The sequence below is a fragment of the Nerophis lumbriciformis genome, linkage group LG03 (assembly GCF_033978685.3).
Source record: "Nerophis lumbriciformis linkage group LG03, RoL_Nlum_v2.1, whole genome shotgun sequence".
Taxonomy (NCBI): Eukaryota; Metazoa; Chordata; class Actinopteri; order Syngnathiformes; family Syngnathidae; genus Nerophis; species Nerophis lumbriciformis.
Window position 1 is genome coordinate 47,982,065 of NC_084550.2, and position 25,190 is coordinate 48,007,254.

The window sequence follows — 25,190 nt, forward strand, 5'->3', positions numbered from 1 at the left end:
ATATATATATATATATATATATATATATATATATATAAATATATATATATATATATATATATATATATATATAAAATGCACTGTGTGGCATTCTGTCAAGCTAAGATCAAGTCCTCCAGTAATTGTAGCTCATATTAACCTGCCCGTGCCATCATCAACACAGAATAAAAATAACAAACACGTGTAATCATTCATGTTGTTTATTTCTATAATTTTATAAAAACATGTATTATAAACATATTATGTTCACTGTAAAGTATACCTAATAAAATATAGTATATTTAATGAAAAGATTTTGTGTTCATTGCATAATAAAGACATGTTAGTATTTAGTTTTTTTGACAAAAAATTGTAAATGTTTTTTTGTGTATGTGTGATGTGTTTGGCTGGTGACGAGACCAAGGTGTACTCTCAGTCAAAGTCCGCTGGGATAGAATCCAGCTGCAGAAAATGGGCATCTGCTCATTTAGTCTAACAATATACTCTGAAATGATACACAGTGGATGCATGATGATATTTTAGTCTGTTTAATACAGGATATTACTTTAAGTTTGTCCAATTATTGCTCATGGCCACACGCAGCACTTGCAGGCGTCACTGTAGACAGATCCAGATCCACACTGCCTCACGTGAGTGATGCCACCTGCACACATGTAGAAGCTGGCCCTGTCGTCTGGGTGGGGGTACAGGCCGTCGGGTTTGCCGTTGCAGAACCCGGATCCCGGGGCATGGGTGGTCACTGTGGTGGCCGTGGTGGGACGGGCGGTGGTGCTAGCGCCGGGCTTGGGGGTCGTGGTCGGAGGAAGTGGGGGCAGCTCTGAATGGCAGTTGAAGAAGTTATACACGTTAAGGTACAGTCTGCAAGTAGGACACATTTGACTTCCCTCACAGTTGGAAAAACGTACCAATATTGAGAAGTTTGCGAAGGTGAGACAGAAGAGGGTGTTTGCCCTCGCCACAGAATCGTCCAGCAAAGTCATCCAAGTCAAGGGCCCACACAAAAGCACCGCCAAACCTTTGCTCCTTCAGGTAACGGACCTGGTGGGAACAGAAGGACATTTTTAATCAAGGTATCCCGACAGCAGGCCTGGGGTGCACACTTGACGCCGACGTACTTTGGTCTCATAGCTTTCCTTGGTGTCAAATCCCACCCACTCGTTGTTTTTAGTGGCATAGGGCACCTTCTGGTCGTCGATCCACTGAAGTTGAGTGCCTTTAACAAAGCCGCAGATCTAAACCACACACCACAATGTTAGCTGTTTAAATACCAAAATAGTTCCCATCACTAGTTTATAACTACAATACCTCATAGTAGGACCAGAATCCAGCTTCTCGTGTGAATGGACCAGCAGCTGCAGGTCCACTAGCTGGAGCTCCAACACCAGTGTCTGCTGATGTCAGACGGAAGGTACGACCATAGGTGGCAAAACCCATCCTCAGCTTCTCCACCGGCGTGCCATTGTCTCTCCAGTACTTCATAGCGTAGTCCTGAAGAGGGATTTACAGTGTTTTAAAAACATTTTGAAAACGGGTTGTGTTCCTCCTACTTACGGTGTTGAAGTAAATGAGGTCCCCAAAGTCCTGTGAACCACGGAACAGAGGACTGTTATGTCCTGTGAAGCGCTCCCAAGTTCCGTGGAAGTCGTAGGTCATGACATTGATGAAGTCCAGTTCCCTATCATCAATGAAAAACAATGACTTCATGTATATAAAAACTGTATACAGGATATAGTAGGGCTGTCCCCATCAAGTTTTTGGCCTATGATCCCTATCCAATTTCGACCCCCCTATCCCGGGGGTCAGCAACCCGCGGCTCTTTAGTGCCGCCCTAGTGGCTCCCTGGAGCATTTTTAAAAAATGATTGAAAATGGAAAAAGATGGGAGAAAAATATTTTTTTTGGTTTAGTATGTTTTTTGTTTGAGGACAAACATGACACAAACCTTCCCAATTGTTAGAAAGCCCACCGTTTGATATGTTTATGTGTATGCTTCACTGATGAGTGTATTTGGTGAACATTGTTTTGTTCTACTAATTTCGGCGGTTCTTGAACTCACCATAGTGTGCACTGTGACGCAACAGTTTGTTTACATGTAAACTCTTCCACTCCTTCTTTGACTCATTTTGTCCACCAAACGTTTTATACTGTACTGTGCGTGAATGCACAAAGGTGAGCTTTGTTGATGTAATTGACTTGTTGGAGTGCTAATCAGGCATATTTGGTCAGTGCATGACTGCAAGCTAATCAATGCTAACATGCTATTTAGGCTAGCTGTATGTACATATTTCATCATTATGCCTCATTTGTAGGTATATTTGAGCTCATTTAATATCCTTTACTTTTATCCTCTTTGTATATAATTTAGTTTTGAATGTCTCATGACACATTATCTGTGTGTAATACTGGCTGCATTTCTGATAGTTGTTTGTTTTGTCATGTTGTTCCAGACCACAGCAAACGTTACCCAGCTTGGAAAGATTGTAATAAATCCACTGGAAGAAGACAGGCTGCCGTTTCCTTTAACTTGGACACACACATCTATACTTTTGGCGATTAAAAGCCAGTAATTTCCAGGAGTTATCTCACCTTCTGAGTAGCCTCAGATTTACTAATGGTTTCTAATGTGGTAAAAATGTGTAGAATAAATATTACATTTCAACATTTCTGTCAACGAAGATTTGCTTCAGCCTGCGACACATAGTCATTTTGATAGTAGGCTATTATAGTTAATATAGACACTTACGTCATGTGTTGCCTTCATTATAAGACTTATAAACGACTTTTCATTTTTTGCAGCTCCAGACAGATTAGTTTTTTGTATTATTGGTCGAATATGGCTCTTTCAACGTTTTAGGTTGCCGACCCCTGGTCTATCCGATACTTTGACAATAGATTATAGAAGGGAAAACTTTTATAGGAAGCAACTGAAGTAAACAATGTTTTTATGAAGCTTATCTTTCTAAATTTAGAATCTGCTAGAATTTACGTCAATCAGATGGTGTATTAAATTTGTGGCATTAAATGCTACATACAACTTTTTGACAAAAGTACACAATGATTAAGCAAAAACTACTATTGGCTTCCATTTAAATCATTTCAGTTCTACTCTCAAAGCCTTCCTGTGACTTACTCCTTGAGTAGAGATGGGTACTGTTTACATTTGAACCGATACGGTAGAGATTCCCGTTAATTATGTGTGTGTTAATAAATATGAATAGTTTTTGATAATAAAAACTCACTTTTATTGCAACATTTAACATGATCTGATAGTGATAACTACTGTCCAGTTGTTATACCTTGTTTCATTATCACGTTTGCAATTATGACACCATGTTGCAATTGCAAGTCCAAGACATTAGATGGCAGTAGTGTATAGTTTATGGTGTGTTGGTAATTTCAAACCTTACTGTCTTTTGCTGCGCCCTACAAAGTGGTAATACTCCACAAGTATTGTACTTTTTACGTACCAGCTGTTTGACTGTAACGTGCATCTTAGTTGTAGTTCCAATCAACAAATTTGAAGGTGTTAAATTAAAAAGGTAAACTTACTCATGCTAATTAGTAGCATGTCAATAGCAAAGTCATATTAGCTTCAAGCTAGCACATTTGTGGAAAAGTGCAGCCTTACTTAACTTACGTTGGAGCGTTTTGTTGATAGTCAATTTCTCTATTGGCGAAGAAAATTGCCACATTACATAGAGGTAGTTTGGCTGAGTCAGTTCTCAGTGCTGCTGGAGTGATTGCCAAGTGCCAAAGTGCCCCGGGTGAGATGTCACGCGCGACCCAGGTACCTTAACATGGCACCCTTGGAGTTTACGTGAATTGTGCCCAGTCTGCCTGGCGGGATTCGGTCAGTACCAAAAATGTACCGAATCTGGTACCTATTCCTAGCCCTGAGTTTGTACACAATAGCAATAACCACCAAAATATGATTTTTAATCATCAAAACGAGACAAAGAATAGTTAGCTTCTTGTGTCTTCATGCTAAGCCATTCCTTTTCCTCGAGTCCTCCAGTGATAATACTACTTAGAAGAAACTTAGTTTATACTCCGCCACGGTGGTGAGGATTAACATCTTAGAAGCGGTTTCGCACTGTGGATAGACGACGTGTTCGTTGCAGCTCGCTCTCAATTTGGAGCCGGTGTTCTGGCAAGACATGGTCCCTTCAGGAATGAATGCAACTCCTGCACGTGTGTAACAAGGACTATGGAAATGTGCATCCCTCGTGAAGGAATCTTTCACGTTAGTATAATCTTTAGCATGTAAACACTGGAGCACAACTGCGGTAAGTTGAAATAAGGCTACTATCGGTCATGATCTGATTCCATGATCAGGATAAGGACATCTCTAGTATATATTTATGGTACTCCTTTATTAAGAAATAATCAATCCAAGCATGCTCTTACTTGGCAATCTCAGCAATTTCGTATCCTCCATCGATTGTCCCCTTGCCAGCAGACACTGCAGCGGTCACCATCAGTTGAGTGTTGCCCGTGGCCTTGGCCTCAGCCGCATAGGCTTGAACAAGTTCCTGTAGGAACACGGATCATATTATACCGTATACATTTGTATATAGCATGATGAACAGATGTAAAGGGACCCCCTAGATAAATAGATAGATAAATAGTACTTTCTTGATTCCTTCAGGAAATTTTTTATTCCAGCAGCTGTGTACACATAGGCTATTTCATCCCTACAAGCCTGTTTAGCAGGTTTCCCTACTTACATACTGTATCCTGTATAAGACTGTGTTTCGAATTAAACTTTAACTTTAAACTGAAAGTACCTTGTTTTTGTGCATTACTAAGAAATTCATATAATACAGTATAGTGCTGCTAATAGTTAGCTGGCAGCTTGTATCTCGAATTGCCATCTGGCAACTACTGCGTTAATCGCGAGCTATCTTAAATGCTAACATGAATATAACACACTGAAGGCATCGGAACTACGAATGAACACGTGGAGTTATGTACTTAACAAAAAATGGTGAAATAACTGAAACCATGTTTTATATTCTAGTTTCTTCAAAATAGCCTTTGCTCTGATTACTGCTTTGCACACTCTTGGCATTCTCTCGATGAGAGGTAGTCATCTGAAAGGGTTTTCTCTTTACAGGTGTCATAGTTTTGATGCCTACAGTGACAATCTACAAGTCATAGTCATGAAAATAAAGAAAACACATTGAAATGAGAAGGTGTGTCCAAACTTTTGGTCTGTACTGTATATAAAAAAAGTAAAATCATTCAAAACATCTTAAAAATCCCCTGCAGTAACCCTGTGGACCCCATGAACGTGGGGACCTCCCCTGTTGAAAATATATGGTATGTAGTACATACATATACACCTGGTAACACTACACCAGCAGTAAACTAATGATCAAGACATATCGTTGCCTACCTGACAGAGCAAAGTGAACCTGTGCTTGTCTTCTGGCGGGCTTCCGCGAGCTCCGGGGTACTCCCAGTCCAGATCCAGACCGTCGAAACCATGAGTCCTCAGGAATTTGATGGAAGACTGGATGAACTTCTGACGATTGGCCTGGTTGGATACCACAATGGAGAACCTGGACACAAGTACAACCGGTTGATCCACCGACTAACTCGAACCAGCACTAAGTCTGGCTTCTGTTCAAGGTTTCTTTAAAAAAAAAAAAAAAAAAAAAATTATATATATATATATATATATATATATATATATATATACACGTTAGGTCAGGAAAAAACACAGAGGCTATTTCATCCCTACAAGCCTGTTTCGCAGGTTTCCCTGCTCTTCAGGGTTTTTTCCTGAATAATCCCCTGAAGAGCAGGGAAACCTGCGAAAGTCTATTATGCTCTACCCCCGGTATTGAACACTGTCTAACGGATAAACCACAAGCCTCGACTATATATATATATATATATATATATATATATATATATATATATATATATATATATATATATATATATATATATATATATATATATATATATATATATATATATATATATATATATATATATATATATATATATATATATATATATATATATATATATATATATATATATATATATATATATATATATATATATATATATATATATATATATATAGATATTTAAATATGTTCTGTAATGTACATTGTATGTTAGCAATGCAATGTACTTTCATCTTTCTGTTATTTCTTTTCAACGTGTAACTAGAGAGAAATGGAAAATGTTATCCGAACTGTGAGGACAGTTAGCTGTGTTGTTTGCATTTTGTGTTGTTAGCATTGTGTGTCTGGTTTTGCCACTTCACATTTTGGCTCGTCAGGAGGAGCTAGAAAGAAACCAGTAGAGCAATCCCTCGTTAATTGCTGTTATTTGGTTCCAGGCCTGACCGTGGACCAAAACATGACTATATCTTGAAAGGAAACTGTACATGTAGCCGTACTTAACAATTTAGTGCTCAAATAGTTTTGTTGCTTCAAGTGGGTTTTGATTGGGTGGAAACAGGCCTAAATGGCTCTTTTGATGCAAAAGGTTGCAGACCATGTTGTAGACCAAGGCTAAATCAATTGCTAAATCCAGCCTGGGAATGAAACTTGGGAGTCAAACATTTTTGCAGCAAATTCCTGCAAACACTTGAGTGTTCCTGTTGTATAGAGGAACTTGAATCGCTGTAAACACATTGGTCGATCCTTACATTGACATTCAAACCTTGCTAGTGAAGTGAATTAACTCATATTATGTTCTACATATGGTGAATGTTTATATTCACTTTGGAGAAAGCAAACCACCAAGTTTAATTAAATAGTGGTATTTTAGTATGAGCACATAATAAGATAAGGCCCCTTAGTTTGATATTCGCAGGTGGATTGGATCACTTCTCGTAGGAAAGAGGCCCTAATTGGGATTTCGGAATGCAAAAGTGATAACTTTATCCTTGAAAAGAGACTACCTGTCTTGCTCAACGCCAACATTTAAGTTATGGCTTACAGCAGTTGTTTTCCAGTCCCTTACACACGAACATCTCCTTTTATGGTCAGTATGTGCTCTCCTGACTTAACACACACACACAGAGACTGAAAGGAGGAATATAAAACTGATGGTTTGGCTTCTCCAAGTTAGGAGTCCTTCATTTTTTGACCTGAATAATGACGCTCGCTTGTAATAAAGCAACTTTTGGCTCAGTAAAGCGTCTCCGACGTCTCTTTTGATCCAGCCGCACTGCCGTGTCGTCCTTCTGTCCGGACGAGGATGACAAGACCAGAAATACACTTCACTAGCAAGCGTAGAACAATGGGGTCTAAACTGATGAATTACATAACTGAGGCGTTCCTCAAGGCACCCCTTGAAGTCCCCCCTTTTGGCAGTTATTTTTTGTAATAGTGATTTATGTCACTAAGGTCTTGCTGTAGCTTGCGACTTCTTTCGTCATATTAGTGGTGTTCCTCAAGTTTCCATTTTCGGCCCTCTCTTTTTCATCATTTGTGTTATTCAACTGATAGCCTGCGAGTTCACTTAAAAAAGAATTTGTGAGAGACTCACGTTTTTGCAGGAGATTCTTAAAAACACTATAGTGTCGTCATAAAGATGATCTTTGACTAGATTTTTTTGTAAAAGGTCCTTAAAAGCATCAGAGCGCTCCTGTAACTCTGACAAAATTAAAGTTAAAAGTTAAAGTACCATTGATAGTAACACACACACATTTGACCCATCCCCTTGTTCCACTCTCTGGGAGGTGAGGGGATCATTGAGAAGCAGCGGTGGCAGCGCTCAGGAATCGTTTTGGTGATTTAACCACCAATTCCAACCATTGACGCTGAGTGCCAAGCAGGGAGGTAATGGGTCCCATTTTTATAGTCTTTGATAATACTCGGCCGGGGTTTGAACTCTCGACCTACAGATCTCAGGGTGGACCCTCTAACCGCAAGGCCACAGAGCAGGTAATAGACAAAAATCAAATGTCTACCGTAGGTTATCCGGAATATACAAAATTACACTGGACCTCGGTCGTTGGCTTTCTGGAAATGTGGTCCCCAAAACTATTTAGTTGAATGTCCATGTTCTAGATCTACACAATATGGAAACATGTATTGTGTTGCGACGATATGAATAAAATCGTTCATGGTTGAAATGTGACTCACTGCTGTGAACCAAAGTTCCATCCACCAACAGCCAGAAGAGTCTTCAGATGAGGGTTCCTGGAAATCAAAGCATGATCAATCATCACGATCACAGTTTAAACACACAGTTTTATTTGCCCATCACGTGCTGTGGTTTGAGTGCCTCCGCCTGGCCACTTACTTAGTTTTCAAGCCATTGAAGGACTGGTACAGCACGTCATCATTCCACTCATACATAACCAACTCGTTGTTATGGTTGATGATAGAGAAGGCGTAGATCAGGGTGGTGCACAGGAAGGGGTCCACATCTTGTGGCATGTACTTCCCCTCGCCAGGTCTATACTGGGACCAGTTCGTGAAGTAGCATATCATCTGGGTGGCCGATCCTACGTCAGAGGAAGAGAAACAGTCATGACTCTGAATTCCGGCAAATTCCATACTTGTATAAATACCGGTATCCACCGAATTCCGTCAGTACTACTATGTATCGATTCACTTAAAATCAAACGGTAACACATTTCGAAATCTTTGTTGCATGTGACGTCGCGTCAGTTGCTGAGTAAAGCACCTGGCGGGCAAACAGGCATATTCGTAGCGGGCTGCCTGTAGGTAATGCTACAATTTTCCATGCTAACAAGGCTAGCATGCCCGGTAGTAAGCGCTCAAAAGCAAAGCTCCTCATTCCAAAAGGGCGATGCTAATTTTTGAATTGGCTAAGCCGTATTCATGTCACAGATTAGCATTAGCGGCTCTACGTGGTAATTACAACAACTCCAAATTTGGTCAAAAAAACTACAACTAAGGGCGTTACAATCAAACAGCTGGTGTATAATAAGTACAATATTTACAGTATAGACACTATGTAGGACTCAACAAAAGACTGGCACACTGCCCTAAGAAGTAAAGTGGATCTATTTGTTAGTCCTAATCATTATAGCGACCTGGTTGTTAAAGTAAAGGAGCTTTGTGATTTCAAACTGTGAGTGTGTGTGTCAGCAGGGCGGCTGCTTAGGAGGAGGACAGTTCTGTTGTTGTTTTTTTGACTTTTGTATTATTTGTCAAGGTTGGAACCCGTTATTAATAATCACATTATTTTTTGTGGAGAAATTTGCTTCAATATACAAACATTTCTATTCACGAACCCTGTTCAAGAACTAATTAAGTTCCGAAATCAAGGTTTCACTTTACCACTACTGCAATCTGATGTCTTGGAATTGCAGCTGCATGTAAAGTCTATTACAGGGGTCAGCAACCCGCGGCTCTAGAGCTGCATGACGCTGCCCTAGTGGCTCCCTGGACCTCTTTCAGAGATGTGTAAAAATGGAAAAAGATGAAGGAAAAAACATATTTTTTGTTTTAATATATTTTCTGTAGGAGACTAAACATGACACAAACCTTCCTAATTGTTATAAATCCCACTGTTTATGTTATACATGCTTCACTGATGAGAGTATTTGGCAAGCACCGTTTTGTCCTACTAATTTTAGCGATCCTTGAACTCATCGTAGTTTGTTTACATGTACAAATTTCTCCGATGCTGCCACAGAGAGAAGTGTTTCATGCCACTCCTTTGTCTCATTTTGTCCACCAAACGTTTTATGCTGTGCGTGAATGCACAAAGGTGAGTTTTATTGATTTGCTGGAGTGCTTATCAGGCATATTTGGTCAATCCATCTAGCTGTATGTACATATTGTATCAATATGCCCTGTTTGTAGGTATATTTGAGCTCATTTAATTTCCTTTACTTATGTCCTTTATATTTGAATGTCACATGACATATTAGCTGTATGTAAGATTGGCTGCATTTCTCATAGTTGTTTGTGTGCCATGTTGTTCCAGACCACAGCAAACGTTACCCAGCTTGCAAAGATTGTAATAAATCCATTAGAAGACAGCCTGCCGTTTCCTTTAACTTGGACACACACATCTATACCTTTGGCCATTCTGAGCCAGTAATTTCCAGAAGTTATCTCATCCTGTGAGAAGCCTCCATTTTACTAATGATTTCCAATGTTGCAAAAATGTGTAGAATAAAAATTAAAATACAACATTTCTGTCAACGAAGATTTGCGTCAGCCTTTGATAGTAGGCTATTATACCTAATATAGACATTTACATCATGTGTTGCCTTCATTATAACACTCATATAATGCTTTTAATTTTTCGCGGCTCCAGACAGATAATTTTTTGTATTTTTGGTCCAATATGGCTCTTTTAACATTTTGGGTTGCCGACCCATGGTCTACTATATAATACCTGCAAATGAGACTCAGAAGTGTAAGAATACAAACAAACTGGACAGCATAGTTAACATTATCTCACTGTTTAAAGTTACATCAAAAACATGAGATTGTATTATTAAACAATTAACAATTATTGACACATGAACACACAAAAGTAGCGAAAATTGGTATTGTGGAATACGGGGGAGCAAGTGTCGGAATTGATATCGTATCGGTTTAAATGTCAAATGTTTCTAATGATGAGGGCGCAAAATGAAAAGGTGTTGATTTGAAAATATAACAACTTACCCAGCTGGCATATCACCAGACACAAGCCTGATAGAAGCAGAAAAAAACACGTCAAGTACGCCACAAGTACAGTACGATACAACTTAGTACAGATATGTACTACCTGCAAGTATCGTCAACCTGGTCATCTTGATCGAACAGAACCACACACCGGATAACTGTCAAAGAACCACATGATTTATGCAACAGATGGAAAGCATGTCTTGCGAGAAGAATAATCCTACTTAGAGCAACTTTTGCAAAGTAAGTCTGTGAGAAACTCACCTTGGAAAGACCCAAACAACAGCAGCACGGTGGAGCCTTTTATTCAGTCCGTGGAGGGAGTTTTGCCAGCCGTTTATTAGCTTCAGGGTTGTAAAAGGTATTAATATTAAGACATGCTTTGATAAGGAGACCTTTGAAGTGCACGTGGACAATCATCGACGAGACCTTTTTATGCACTTCGCAAGAGAACATGGTTGTTGTGTTGTTACATAATCACGGTGTTCTGTTGATCATAGTTTGATTCATTACAGTCCTCAAAGGTTGTTTCTGCTCATTTCACTTATTTTTTTTTTTTTTTTTTACAATAACTTTACAAGATTATATTTCACACAAAAGAACAGAGGCAAGCACAAGCATGTTTTAACCTTCATGTGACAACTTTTTTGTCCTTACAGCACATTTTTGCTGTATTTTGGCGCTCATTTTTGTAGTGCTACTCAATTATACATGTTTTTATAATGTAAATGCAAAATTGTTACAAGTGTGCAATATGCTGGTAGTTATTCAACAATACCCCAAAGCCAAACGGGACATATAAGTCCTTCATTTTTCAAAGGGCATAAAAAGTTTTCGGATACATTTTTTTTCTCTCAAATCTCTTAATTACATTTTTCATACCGTGTATGGAAAAAAAACATCCTTTGAAGGCTTTTTGCACAAACAAAGTTACAAATGTCATTTAGTATCATTTAGGAACTGTCCCATATATATGTGTGGGTATATATATGTGTGTGTGTGTATATATATATATATATATATATATATATATATATATATATATATATATATATACATATATATATATATATATATATATATATATATATATATAATGAAAATTGTGACTTTTTGTGCAAAAGGCCTTCAAAGGTTTATTTTGTCTTACACGGCATGAAAAAGTAGATTTAGAGATGCGAGAAAAAAAAGTATATATATATATATATATATATATATATACATATATATATATATATATATATATATATATATATATATATATATATATATATATATATATATACATATACATATATACATATACATATATATATATATACATATATATATACATATATACTGTATATATACATATATACACATATATATACATATACATATATATACATATATATATACATATACATATATATATATACATATACATATATACATATATATATATATATATATATATATATATATATACATATATATACATATATATACACTTATATATATATATATACATATATATACATATATATATACATATATGTCTTAATAAGGTTATCCAAAAAATAGTGCTCGATACCATAGTAGAGCGCAATATATGTATGTGTGGGAAAAGAATCACAAGACTATTTCATCTCTACAGGCCTGTTTCATGAGGGGGGGTTCCCTCAATCATCAGGAGATTTTAATGGGAGCATTCACATACCATGGTTTATATAGGGCACAGAGTGGGTGGGTACAGGCTGGCGTAGGGGCGTGGTGATTGGCTCATGTGTTACCTAGGAGGTGTTTCCGTCTGTGGCGGCATGCTGTTACAATTTCGCTGCGCTTGTTGAGGGATGACAGGTCTGGACGGTAAATAATAAACAGTTTCTCTTTCAAGCATAGGTTGCATCTTTTATTACCACTATTGTAAGGTGTGCTGGATGCAAGAATTTGCCATGTTATTGAATATTCAACATTATTGTCTTTGAGGTCCCAAATGTGTTTGCTGAGTTCTGTGGTATTCCGCAGGTTTTGGTTCCTGAAAGAAGCCTTGTGATTGTTCCATCTGGTTTTGAACTCCCCCTCGGTTAATCCTACATATGTGTCGGATGTGTTAATGTCCTTGCGTGTTACCTTAGATTGGTAGACAACTGATGTTTGTAAGCACCCCCCGTTGAGAGGGCAATCAGGTTTCTTTCGACAGTTGCAGTCTTTGTTGGTTTTGGAGTCGCTCTGTCTGGGGGCCGACGGCTCATTTGCAATTGTTTTGTTGTGGTTTGAGATAATTTGTCGTATATTGTTCATACAGCTGTGGCTCAATTTAATGTTGTTCTTGTTGAATACTTTTCTTAGGGTGTTGTCTTTGGGAAAGTGTTTGTCAATCAGATTGAGGAATTTGTGTCCAATGTTAGTTGAGACGTTTTTGCTGTATGGGGGGTTGTACCAGATGATGTCGTTTCGTTTTCTGTTCTTTTTTGGCTGGTTTCCTGGCGTGGGTTCATAGGTGAGGGTGAAATTGTATCCGCTTTCATCAAGGGCTTTTTGGTACGGGGGGGTTGCTTGGTCAAATTCAGCTTTGCTAGATGACAGCATCGATAGCCTTTTATTAATTCCAGTAGGTATTCTTTTCGTGGTGGTGGGTGGGTGGTTGCTGTCATGGTGCATGTATTGGAGTGTTGTGTTGGGTTTCGTGAATGGTTGGTAGCTGTTATTTCTCAGGTTGAAAGTGACGTCAAGGAAGTTGACGGTTTGCTTGTTGGCTTCAATCGTGATCCGTAGGCCGTTCTCTTTGAAAATTTGGCATATGCGCTTCTTGGTATTCTCGCTGGTCCTTGGCGAGGCGCGACACACTGCCAGTCCGTCATCACGGTAAATACCAAGGTTCAGATTGAGGCTAGCGAGCTGGGAGAGGAGGAAACTCCCAACGAGTTCACACGTTTCTGCTCCGTCAAAACTTCCCATAGTGACGTCAAATGTTGCATTGTTCTTTTTTTGCCATGGTGTACTGTTGTGGATGAGAATGGAGTTTTTTGCGTGGATGATGATGTTTCTTTCATTGCCTGTGATTGAGTCGTAGCCTGAGGCGAAGTCTAGTGCTTGAGTCAGTAGGTCTTGCGTGATGGAAGGGTAAAATTCTTCGATATCATATACGCCAGCCTGTACCCACCCACTCTGTGCCCTATATAAACCATGGTATGTGAATGCTCCCATTAAAATCTCCTGATGATTGAGGGAACCCCCCCTCATGAAACAGGCCTGTAGAGATGAAATAGTCTTGTGATTATTTCCCCACACATACATATATTGCGCTCTACTATGGTATCGAGCACTATTTTTTGGATAACCTTATTAAGACATATACTCCGCTCCAAATTGACATTTGTTGAGCACTGTACGACGATCAGAAATGGAAAAATTCAACATCGACTACTCCACGAAGAACATTCCCATACCCGCGCAGAATGACTACAAACTAAGGCTCATAGAAAAGACGGAACACTTCCTAAGAAGGATGCGGTGGAAAGCACATTTTTTCCTCCACCCTGAAACAAAAGGAACGCAAAAGAAAACTTACGGATTCAAATCTACCAAGAACCCACCCACAGTTGAGGAAGTAAAGGATTTTGAGAACGACATGCTCAAAATGATACAATCAGTCAAATTCAAGCCAATCCGCAACCCACTCCTCACCAAGCTGAAAAATGACAAGGAACGCATCAAGAAAGTAAACAACCTCATCATAGCTGCCGATAAAACCACAAACTTCTACAGAATGGACATACCAGAACATCACACCTTACTGGACAGAAGCATCACCAAATCATACAAAAAAGCACAACCCAACACCTTACAGAACATCCACCTGGAAAATAAAAGGATCGCGGCTGAACTGGACATTGAGGACAGGGTGGACGCCACAGCCAACAAGGAAGCCTTCATCACATTGAAGGACCACAAACCCAACTTCGCAAATAACCCAACATGCCGACTAATAAACCCAACTAAATCTGAAATAGGAAAAATCAGCAAAATAATCCTGGACAGAGTCAACACAAAAATCAAGGACAAAACACCACTCAATCAATGGAGAAATACAGCAGCAGTAATCAAATGGTTCAACAACATCCAAGACAAACAACAGCACAACTTTATCTCCTTTGATATCGAAGAATTTTACCCTTCCATCACGCAAGACCTACTAACTCAAGCACTAGACTTCGCCTCAGGCTACGACTCAATCACAGGCAACGAAAGAAACATCATCATCTACGCAAAAAACTCCATTCTCATCCACAACAGTACACCATGGCAAAAAAAGAACAATGGGAAGTTTTGACGGAGCAGAAACGTGTGAACTCGTTGGGAGTTTCCTCCTCTCCCAGCTCGCTAGCCTCAATCTGAACCTTGGTTTTTACCGTGATGACGGACTGGCAGTGTGTCGCGCCTCGCCAAGGAGCAGCGAGAATACCAAGAAGCGCATATGCCAAATTTTCAAAGAGAACGGCCTACGGATCACGATTGAAGCCAACAAGCAAACCGTCAACTTCCTTGACGTCACTTTCAACCTGAGAAATAACAGCTACCAACCATTCACGAAACCCAACACAACACTCCAATACGTGCACCATGACAGCAACCACCCACCCACCACCACGAAAAGAATACCTACCGGAATTAATAAAAGGCTATCGATGCTGTCATCTAGCAAAGCTGAATTTGACCAAGCAACCCCCCCGTACCAAAAAGCCCTTGATGAAAGCGGATACAATTTCACCCTCACCTATGAACCCACGCCAGGAAACCAGCCAAAAAAGAACAGAAAACGAAACGACATCATCTGGTACAACCCCCCATACAGCAAAAACGTCTCAACTAACATTGGACACAAATTCCTCAATCTGATTGACAAACACTTTCCCAAAGACAACACCCTAAGAAAAGTATTCAACAAGAACAACATTAAATTGAGCTACAGCTGTATGAACAATATACGACAAATTATCTCAAACCACAACAAAACAATTGCAAATGAGCCGTCGGCCCCCAGACAGAGCGACTCCAAAACCAACAAAGACTGCAACTGTCGAAAGAAACCTGATTGCCCTCTCAACGGGGGGTGCTTACAAACATCAGTTGTCTACCAATCTAAGGTAACACGCAAGGACATTAACACATCCGACACATATGTAGGATTAACCGAGGGGGAGTTCAAAACCAGATGGAACAATCACAAGGCTTCTTTCAGGAACCAAAACCTGCGGAATACCACTGAACTCAGCAAACACATTTGGGACCTCAAAGACAATAATGTTGAATATTCAATAACATGGCAAATTCTTGCATCCAGCACACCTTACAATAGTGGTAATAAAAGATGCAACCTATGCTTGAAAGAGAAAATGTTTATCATTTACCGTCCAGACCTGTCATCCCTCAACAAGCGCAGCGAAATTGTAACAGCATGCCGCCACAGACGGAAACACCTCCTAGGTAACACATGAGCCAATCACCACGCCCCTACGCCAGCCTGTACCCACCCACTCTGTGCCCTATATAAACCATGGTATGTGAATGCTCCCATTAAAATCTCCTGATGATTGAGGGAACCCCCCCTCATGAAACAGGCCTGTAGAGATGAAATAGTCTTGTGATTCTTTTCCCACACATACATATATATATATACATATATATATACATATATATACATATATATATATACATATATATATATATCCATCCATCCATCCATTTTCTACCGCTTATTCCCTTTTGGGGTCGCGGGGGGCACTGGAGCCTATCTCAGCTACAATCGGGCGGAAGGCGGGGTACACCCTGGACAAGTCGCCACCTCATCGCAGGGTATATATATATAGGTCTGCGTCAGGTGTTAGGGATCCAAAAGACTGGCAAGAAATTGGCTACTGGAACAAGAATAAGACATTTATGGACTTGATGGAGTGCTACTCTGGCAGTGATCCCATGCAGAGAACCTGGGAAAAATGGATGCTTTGAAAAACCACAACCACATCGACTAAGAAGAAACTACTGGTTTGGTGTTAAAAATCTTCAAGAAGTCGCCACCAACGCCAAACATTGAATATGGGTACCAAGACCCACAAATACAAAACCCAAAACCAGTGAAGTTGGCAGGTTGTGTAAATCATAAATGAAAACAGAATACAACGATTTTCAAAGCCTTTTCAACTTATATTCAATTGAATAGCCTGCAAAGACAAGATACTTAATGTTCGAACTGGTAAATTTTGTTATTTTTTGCATTTGGAATTTGACGCCTGCAACATGTTTCAAAAAAGCTGGCACAAGTGGCAAAAAAGACTATGAAAGTTGAGGAATGCTCATAAAACACTTATTTGGAACATTACACAGGTGAACAGGTTAATTGGGAACAGGTGGGTGCCATGATTGGGTATAAAAGCAGCATCCATGAAATGCTCAGTCATTCACAAACAAGGATGGGGCGAGGGTCATCACTTTGTCAACAAATGCATGAGCAAATTGTCGAACAGTTTAAGAAAAACATTTGTCAACGAGCTATTGCAAGGAATTTTGGGATTTCACCATCTACGGTTCGTAATACCATCAAAAGGTTCAGAGAATCTGGAGAAATCACTGCACGTAAGGCCAAAAAACAACATTGAATACTTGTGACCTTCGATCCCTCTGACTGTATCAAAAACCGGCATCAGTGTGTAAAGGATATCGCCACATGGGCTCAGGAACACTTCACAAAACCACTGTTAGTAACTACAGTATGTCGCTACATCTGTAAGTGCAAGTTAAAACTCTAATGCAAAGTGAAAGCCATTTATCAACAACACCCAGAAACGTTGTCGGCTTAGCTGGGCCCGAGTTCATCCAAGCTGGACTGATGCAAAGTGGAAAAGTGTTCTGTGGTCTGACGAGTCCACATTTCAAATAGTTTTTGGAAATTGTGGACGTTGTGTCCTCCGGACCGAAGAGGAAAAGACCATCCGGACTGTTATAGGCGCAAAGTTCAAAAGCCAGCATCTGTGATGGTATGGGGGTGTATTAATGCCCAAGGCATGGGCTAACTTACACATCTGTGAAGGCACCATTAATGCTGAAAGGTACATACAGAGTTTGGAGCAACATATGTTGCCATCCAAGCAACGTCGTTTTCACGCCCCTGCTTATTTCAGCAAGACAATGCCATACCACATTCTGCACGTGTTACAACAGCGTGGCTTCGTAGTAAAATAGTGCGGGTACTAGACTGGCCTGCCTGTAGTCCAGACCTGTCTCCCATTGAAAATGTGTGGCGCAATATGAAGCCTAAAATACGACAACAGAGACCCCGGACTGTTGAACAACTTCAGCTGTACATCAAGCAAGAATGGGAAATAATTGCACCTGAAAAGCTTCAAAAATTGGTCACCTCAGTTCCCAAGTGTTTACTGAGTGTTGTTAAAAGGAAAGGCCATGTAACACAGTGGTAAAAATGCCCCTGTGGAAACTTTTTTGCAATGTGTTGCTGCCATTAAATTCTAAGTTAATGATTATTTGCAAAAAAAATAAAAAATTCTCAGTTCGAACATTAAACATCTTGTCTGTGCAGTCTATTCAATTGAATATAAGTTGAAAAGGATTTGCAAATCATTGAATTCTGTTTTTATTTACGAATTACACAACGTGCCAACTTCACTGGTTTTGGGTTTTGTAGAACAGCTAAGCACAAGCTCAATTGACCTAAGAGAGAATATCATGAAGTCCTTAAAGAATGCAACATCCTCTGATTCAAGCAAAGGCTTTGCAGAGCTGAGCAAAGGTGTAAACGCCAACAATAATCTGCCCAAGAAGTACAGCAATGTCCACAGCTGAGGCAGTTGAGACTGCTAAGCAAAGTCTTAGAGCCTTAGCTACCCACCTTAAGAGTTACACAAGAGAAGTAGATGCCAGGAGAATAAACATGATCTTCTCCAACAACCCAGCTAAGGTCTACTCTGATAATAATAATAATAATAATAATAATAATAATGGAACATCATTACCAGGTAGCAGGCATAGTGTACCAGAACATTTGTACCAAATATGGACTGGAGGTCCCAGAATCAAGGCACTTGAGAACAATTATAACAAGATCCTGTGGGACTTCTAGATCCAGATTGACTGTGGTGATGGCCAAGCAGTCTGACATAATGGTGGTGAATAAACATCCGAAGATGGCAACATCCAGACCGAGGAACACGAAAAGCTTGAGAAACACCAAGAACTGAAGGAAGAGCGAAAAACAACATCGGGTGTGAAAACAACAGTAGTGCCAGAAATGATCGATGCACTGGGGGCTGGTACCCCCATGCTGGGTTAATGATTCCAGCAGATACCAGGAACAACATCTGACATCTCTGTCCAGAGGAGCATAATACTGGGAACAGATAAGATCCTGTGCAGAACCCTTAGGCTCCCAGGTCTCTGGGAGAGAATCCGAGCTTGAAGGAGATACCGCCTGGGCAATGGCAAGGCAACAGTTTCATTCATATATATATATATATATATATATATATATATATATATATATATATATATATACTACCGTTCAAAAGTTTGGGGTCACATTGAAATGTCCTTATTTTTTAAGGAGAAGCACTGTACTTTTCAATGAAGATAACTTTAAACTAGTCTTAACTTTAAAGAAATACACTCTATACATTGCTAATGTGGTAAATGACTATTCTAGCTGCAAATGTCTGGTTTTTGGTGCAATATCTACATAGGTGTATAGAGGCCCATTTCCAGCAACTATCACTCCAGTGTTCTAATGGTACAATGTGTTTGCTCATTGGCTCAGAAGGCTAATTGATGATTAGAAAACCCTTGTGCAATCATGTTCACACATCTGAAAACAGTTTAGCTCGTTACAGAAGCTACAAAACTGACCTTCCTTTGAGCAGATTGAGTTTCTGGAGCATCACATTTGTGGGGTCAATTAAACGCTCAAAATGGCCAGAAAAAGAGAACTTTCATCTGAAACTCAACAGTCTATTCTTGTTCTTAGAAATGAAGGCTATTCCATGCGAGAAATTGCTAAGAAATTGAAGATTTCCTACAACGGTGTGTACTACTCCCTTCAGAGGACAGCACAAACAGGCTCTAACCAGAGTAGAAAAAGAAGTGGGAGGCCGCGTTGCACAACTGAGCAAGAAGATAAGTACATTAGAGTCTCTAGTTTGAGAAACAGACGCCTCACAGGTCCCCAACTGGCATCTTCATTAAATAGTACCCGCAAAACACCAGTGTCAACATCTACAGTGAAGAGGCGGTTGCGGGATTCTGGGCTTCATGGCAGAGTGGCAAAGAAAAAGCCATATCTGAGACTGGCCAATAAAAGAAAAAGATTAAGATGGGCAAAAGAACACAGACATTGGACAGAGGAAGACTGGAAAAAAGTGTTGTGGACGGATGAATCCAAGTTTGAGGTGTTTGGATCACAAAGAAGAACGTTTGTGAGACGCAGAACAACTGAAAAGATGCTGGAAGAATGCCTGACGCCATCTGTTAAGCATGGTGGAGGTAATGTGATGGTCTGGGGTTGCTTTGGTGCTGGTAAGGTGGGAGATTTATACAGGGTAAAAGGGATTCTGAATAAGGAAGGCTATCACTCCATTTTGCAACGCCATGCCATACCCAGTGGACAGCGCTTGATTGGAGCCAATTTCATCCTACAACAGGACAATGACCCAAAACACACCTCCAAATTGTGCAAGAACTATTGAGAGAAGAAGCAGGCAGCTGGTATTCTATCGGTAATGGAGTGGCCAGCGCAGTCACCAGATCTGAACCACACTGAGCTGTTGTGGGAGCAGCTTGGCCGTATGGTACGCAAGAAGTGACCATCCAACCAATCCAACTTGTGGGAGCTGCTTCTAGAAGCGTGGGGTGCAATTTCTCCAGATTACCTCAACAAATTAACAGCTAGAATGCCAAAGGTCTGCAATGCTGTAATTGCTGCAAATGGAGGATTCTTTGACGGAAACAAAGTTTGATGTAAAAAAAATCTTATTTCAAATACAATTCATTATTTCTAACCTTGTCAATGTCTTGACTCTATTTTCTATTCATTTCACAACGGTGGTGAATAACGGTGACAACGGTGGTGAATAAGTGTGACTTTTCATGGAAAACACAAAATTGTTTGGGTGACCCCAAACTTTTGAACGGTAGTATATATATATATATATATATACATATATATATATTTATAAATATATAGGTTGATTGGCAACACTAAATTGACCCTCGTGTGTGAATGTGAGTGTGAATGTTGTCTGTCTATCTGTGTTGGCCCTGCGATGAGGTGGCGACTTGTCCAGGGTGTACACCGCCTTCCGCCCGAATGCACTTGAGATAGGCTCCAGCACCCCCGCGACCCCGATGGATGGATGGACATACAGATTACATTACCAAACATCTTTGACAATCAAATCATGATCGTAACAATCCACATTTTGTGTTATTAATGTGTGAAAACAGGATCTAAAAATGGAATCATAGCGCCTCTCTTCTGAATGCAAGTGCTCCTACAGCAGGAATACAATTTCTGTATTTCTATAAAATACAAAAACTGGCAAAACATCAACGCAATAGATGTAATTTTTGTAAAAGCGCGTTTTTTTGTTTTTGTTTTGAGCTTTTTAAAAGGCATAATGTTTGAAAAAAACATTTCATTAAAGCAAACTAATTGTCCAGTCACAGTAATAAAAACTTGTAAAAATAGTCTGTCTGGGGTTCACTTATCAATAATGAAAAATTATATATATATCTATATATATATATATATATATATATATATATATATATATATATATATATATATATATATATATATGTGTGTGTGTGTGTGTATATATTCACACACACACATATATATACAGTATATATAAAGTATATATATAAATTGTTGCGCTGGACCAGATGTTCCTCCAAGGGAATTTAAGTTACTGGTCAATCCCAAGTTCTTTTGATGACATATAAGCTGAGTTTGAATGATCACCAGAACAGAATAGGTATTTTGTAATTCATTCCCAAAGCTTTGGAAAGAGACCAACCTAGAACAACACATTCAATTGCGTAGCCAAGTTGATCTGAAAACATTACGGAAGTGCTGTCTTCTTCAATATGCCAATAGCCCCCACCCATCAGAGCGAATACACATGTCTATTATTCTACTTGAGACAGGATGAGGTAACAAAAATGAGTATTGCTACTCCCTGCATTCCGAGCTCAAGGTAACTTACAGTGTACCATCGGACACGAGATGGAGAAAAAATAGAAAGAGTACAACTGGTAACCAATAGCTATTACAAATATGACTATAGAAAGAAATAACTCTTAAATATGCATATATGTAGATATACATATATCTCCGTCAATATATACACGCTTACATATGTATAGACATACATACAGTATGTCTATACATATTTATTTTTTATCACGCTAAAACCAATTCAAAGTACATAAATGTATGCTAAACTTTTTATTAATTTCAGCTTTTGTCTTAAGAGTGACAAAAAGTATCATATTTGTAATTAATTAATTACATTTTCAGAGGACCAATAAACCAACGATGGTCCCTGGGCCGCATATAGGTCACTCTTATATTAGCTACATATTTGCATGCAATGTATACAGTACAATTAATATTTAGATTTTTCCCACCATATTTCTGAACGCAAACTATAATATAAGTATTACATCATAGGGTAGGCCCGTGGTCAGTTTTAAAGTACATGTGCATGCACACACACACACACACACACACACACACACACACACACACACACACACACACACACACACACACACACACACACACACACACACACACACACACACACACCAACAATAAGAAGATGGTGTTCTGAGGTCTTTAAAAACACCAAACTCAGTGGACTGTGGATCAGAAAAGGATGCGTTGCTATTGTAACCCGAGTCAAACGGGAGGTCAAAGCAGACCCCACTCCCTGAGCTGAGGGGGGCAGTACTGCCTCGACGTACAAGTTTAATTAGTTCTTGGACTATATATAAATATTCACACCTCAAATCAATATTCCCCTTTGAAATGAATTAAACATGCTTTTTAATTTAAAAAAAGCCACAAACTTCTAGATTAGAAAAATTTATACGAAAACCATAGAATTGAAAGTAGTACGCATAACTACAGTAGTTTTATGAAGTTATGTAATAATAATGATTGTCTTGATAACTAATCAAATGTTTAATATTGACATTGATTGGACGTGGGTTGAATCTCAAATAGAGCCTTATGTACTAAATACAGTTGTTAAGATCTATCTGAATAAACAGATATATGATTTCACAATGTACAATGTAATAATCCAACATCAATAGGTTGTGTGATAAATAATTATCTCGCTCTGTTATTGACCATTGACCATCTTTAATCTTCTTCAGCTGATTATGGTTTTCCATTCAGCACTTATGAGATAAGTGTGCAGCTATCAGTTGACATATTGTGCGATTGAAAGTAGTGTCCAACAACAAATCAACTCTGAACAAAGATACACATTGTGTGTATTGTCATGGTCAGAACACAAACATACTTTTTATTCACAAAACACAATACTCAGTTGTAACACGTGCAGGTTTGTCAATGATGTCAATTGATTGAATGGTAATTATTATTATTATTATTGAAATTATACACATTTTACACTGAGAGCACAGATTCATCAAATTCATTTTGTCCCTTCAACATTTGTGTAATTGATAAGAAATAAACATGTCAGTGTAGTTTACTAAAATTAATAGTACACTACTCACTAGGCCTAAACTTTATTTAAACCAGCAACGTCAGCGCAAACGTATCACAACTTATCACTTGCTAATAATTGCAAAATACTAACTTATAGGGTGGTAAACATTTTTGTGACGGACGATTTGATACGCATCTTGTTACATGGGCTATGATACGATTGAAAAACAATCTATTTTAAAAAACAAGCGATTTGATAAGATTCGATACGGTTTATGAATGATTCTATGGTTAACATTTGTTGACGGACACATTCTTTTTTCACACCACTAAAGAACAAAAGCATTCCTTCCTGTGATTAAAGTGCGCTCCTTCTACTGTTGGACAGTGTTCGGAATAACGGCGTTATTGTATAACGCCGTTATAAAATAATGGCGTTACTTTTACTACTGGCAACTAATCTAATTACCGTATTTTTCGGAGTATAAGTCGCACCAGACTATAGGTCGCACCTGCCGAAAATGCATAATAAAGAAGGAAAAAAACATACAGTGTATAAGTCGCACTGGAGTATAAGTCGCATTTTTTGGGGAAATGTATTTGATAAAAGCCAACACCAAGAATAGACATTTGAAAGGCAATTTAAAATAAATAAAGAATAGTGAACAACAGGCTGAATAAGTGTACGTTATATGAGGCATAAATAACCAACTGAGAACGTGCCTGGTATGTTAACGTAACATATTATGGTAAGAGTCATTCAAATAACTATAACATATAGAACATGCTATACGTTTACCAAACAATCTGTCACTCCTAATCGCTAAATCCCATGAAATCTTATACGTCTAGTCTCTTACGTGAATGAGCTAAATAATATTATTTGATATTTTACGGTTATGTATTAATAATTTCACACATAAGTCGCTCCTGAGTATAAGTCGCACCCCCGGCCAAACTATGAAAAAAACTGCGACTTACAGTCCGAAAAATACGGTATTCACTTTTACGTACTTTGCAACACCGTTAGCGATACGTTTGATGTAACGTGGCACGTTACTTTTGATGTGTTTTATGTCAACATGACAGTGTCAGAAGCACAGCAAGTGCAATGCAGGAAATCATGTTTTTATTCGTGAAAGCAACAACCAGCACCACACTAAAATGAACTGGATATCAAATAGAATGAGGCAACATCACACAGCAGAATAACATGTACAAAACCCAAAACCAGTGAAGTTGTCACGTTGTGTAAATGGTAAATAAAAACAAAATGAAATGATTTGCAAATCCTTTTGAAACTATATTCAAATGAATAGACTGCAAAGACAAGATATTTAATGTACGAATTGGAAAACTTCGTTGTTTTTTGCAAATATTAGCTCATTTGGATTTGATGCCTGCAACATGTTTCAAAAAAGCTGGCACAAGTGGCAAAAAAGACTCCGACAGTTGAGGAATGCTCATCAAACACTTATTTGGAACATCCCATAGGTGAACAGGCTAATTGGGAACAGGTGGGTGCCATGATTGTGTATACAAGCAGCTTCCATGAAATGCTCAGTCATTCACAAACAAGGATGGGGCGAGGGTCAACACTTGTGAACAAATGCGTGAGCAAATTGTCCAACGGTTTAAGAACAAGATTTCTCAACCAGCTATTGCAAGGAATTTAGGGATTTCACCATCTACGGTCCGTAATATCATCAAATGGTTCAGAGATCCTGGAAAAATCACTGCACGTAAGCGATGATATTACGGACCTTCGATCCCTCAGGCGGTACTGCATCAAAAACCGACGTCAGTGTGTAAAGGATATCATCACAT

The 25,190-nt window shown here is 38.9% G+C and overlaps 1 protein-coding gene across 1 annotated transcript in view; it reads right to left on the bottom strand.

Moving 5' to 3' along the window:
* Nucleotides 1-566: 566 nt before the first annotated feature.
* LOC133576222 (acidic mammalian chitinase-like) overlaps nucleotides 567-25,190 on the bottom strand; it is a 30,794-nt gene continuing 6,170 nt past the window's right edge. The window contains exons 2-13 of the mRNA XM_061929298.1: nucleotides 10,892-10,971; nucleotides 10,731-10,785; nucleotides 10,628-10,654; nucleotides 8,277-8,481; nucleotides 8,117-8,173; nucleotides 5,398-5,563; nucleotides 4,407-4,531; nucleotides 1,552-1,675; nucleotides 1,306-1,488; nucleotides 1,116-1,232; nucleotides 906-1,038; nucleotides 567-817 (exon numbers count right to left, since the gene is read on the bottom strand). Coding sequence (XP_061785282.1) covers nucleotides 567-817; nucleotides 906-1,038; nucleotides 1,116-1,232; nucleotides 1,306-1,488; nucleotides 1,552-1,675; nucleotides 4,407-4,531; nucleotides 5,398-5,563; nucleotides 8,117-8,173; nucleotides 8,277-8,481; nucleotides 10,628-10,654; nucleotides 10,731-10,755 — 1,413 coding nt within the window. The 5' untranslated portion in view covers nucleotides 10,756-10,785; nucleotides 10,892-10,971. The remainder of the gene's footprint in view (nucleotides 818-905; nucleotides 1,039-1,115; nucleotides 1,233-1,305; nucleotides 1,489-1,551; nucleotides 1,676-4,406; nucleotides 4,532-5,397; nucleotides 5,564-8,116; nucleotides 8,174-8,276; nucleotides 8,482-10,627; nucleotides 10,655-10,730; nucleotides 10,786-10,891; nucleotides 10,972-25,190) is intronic.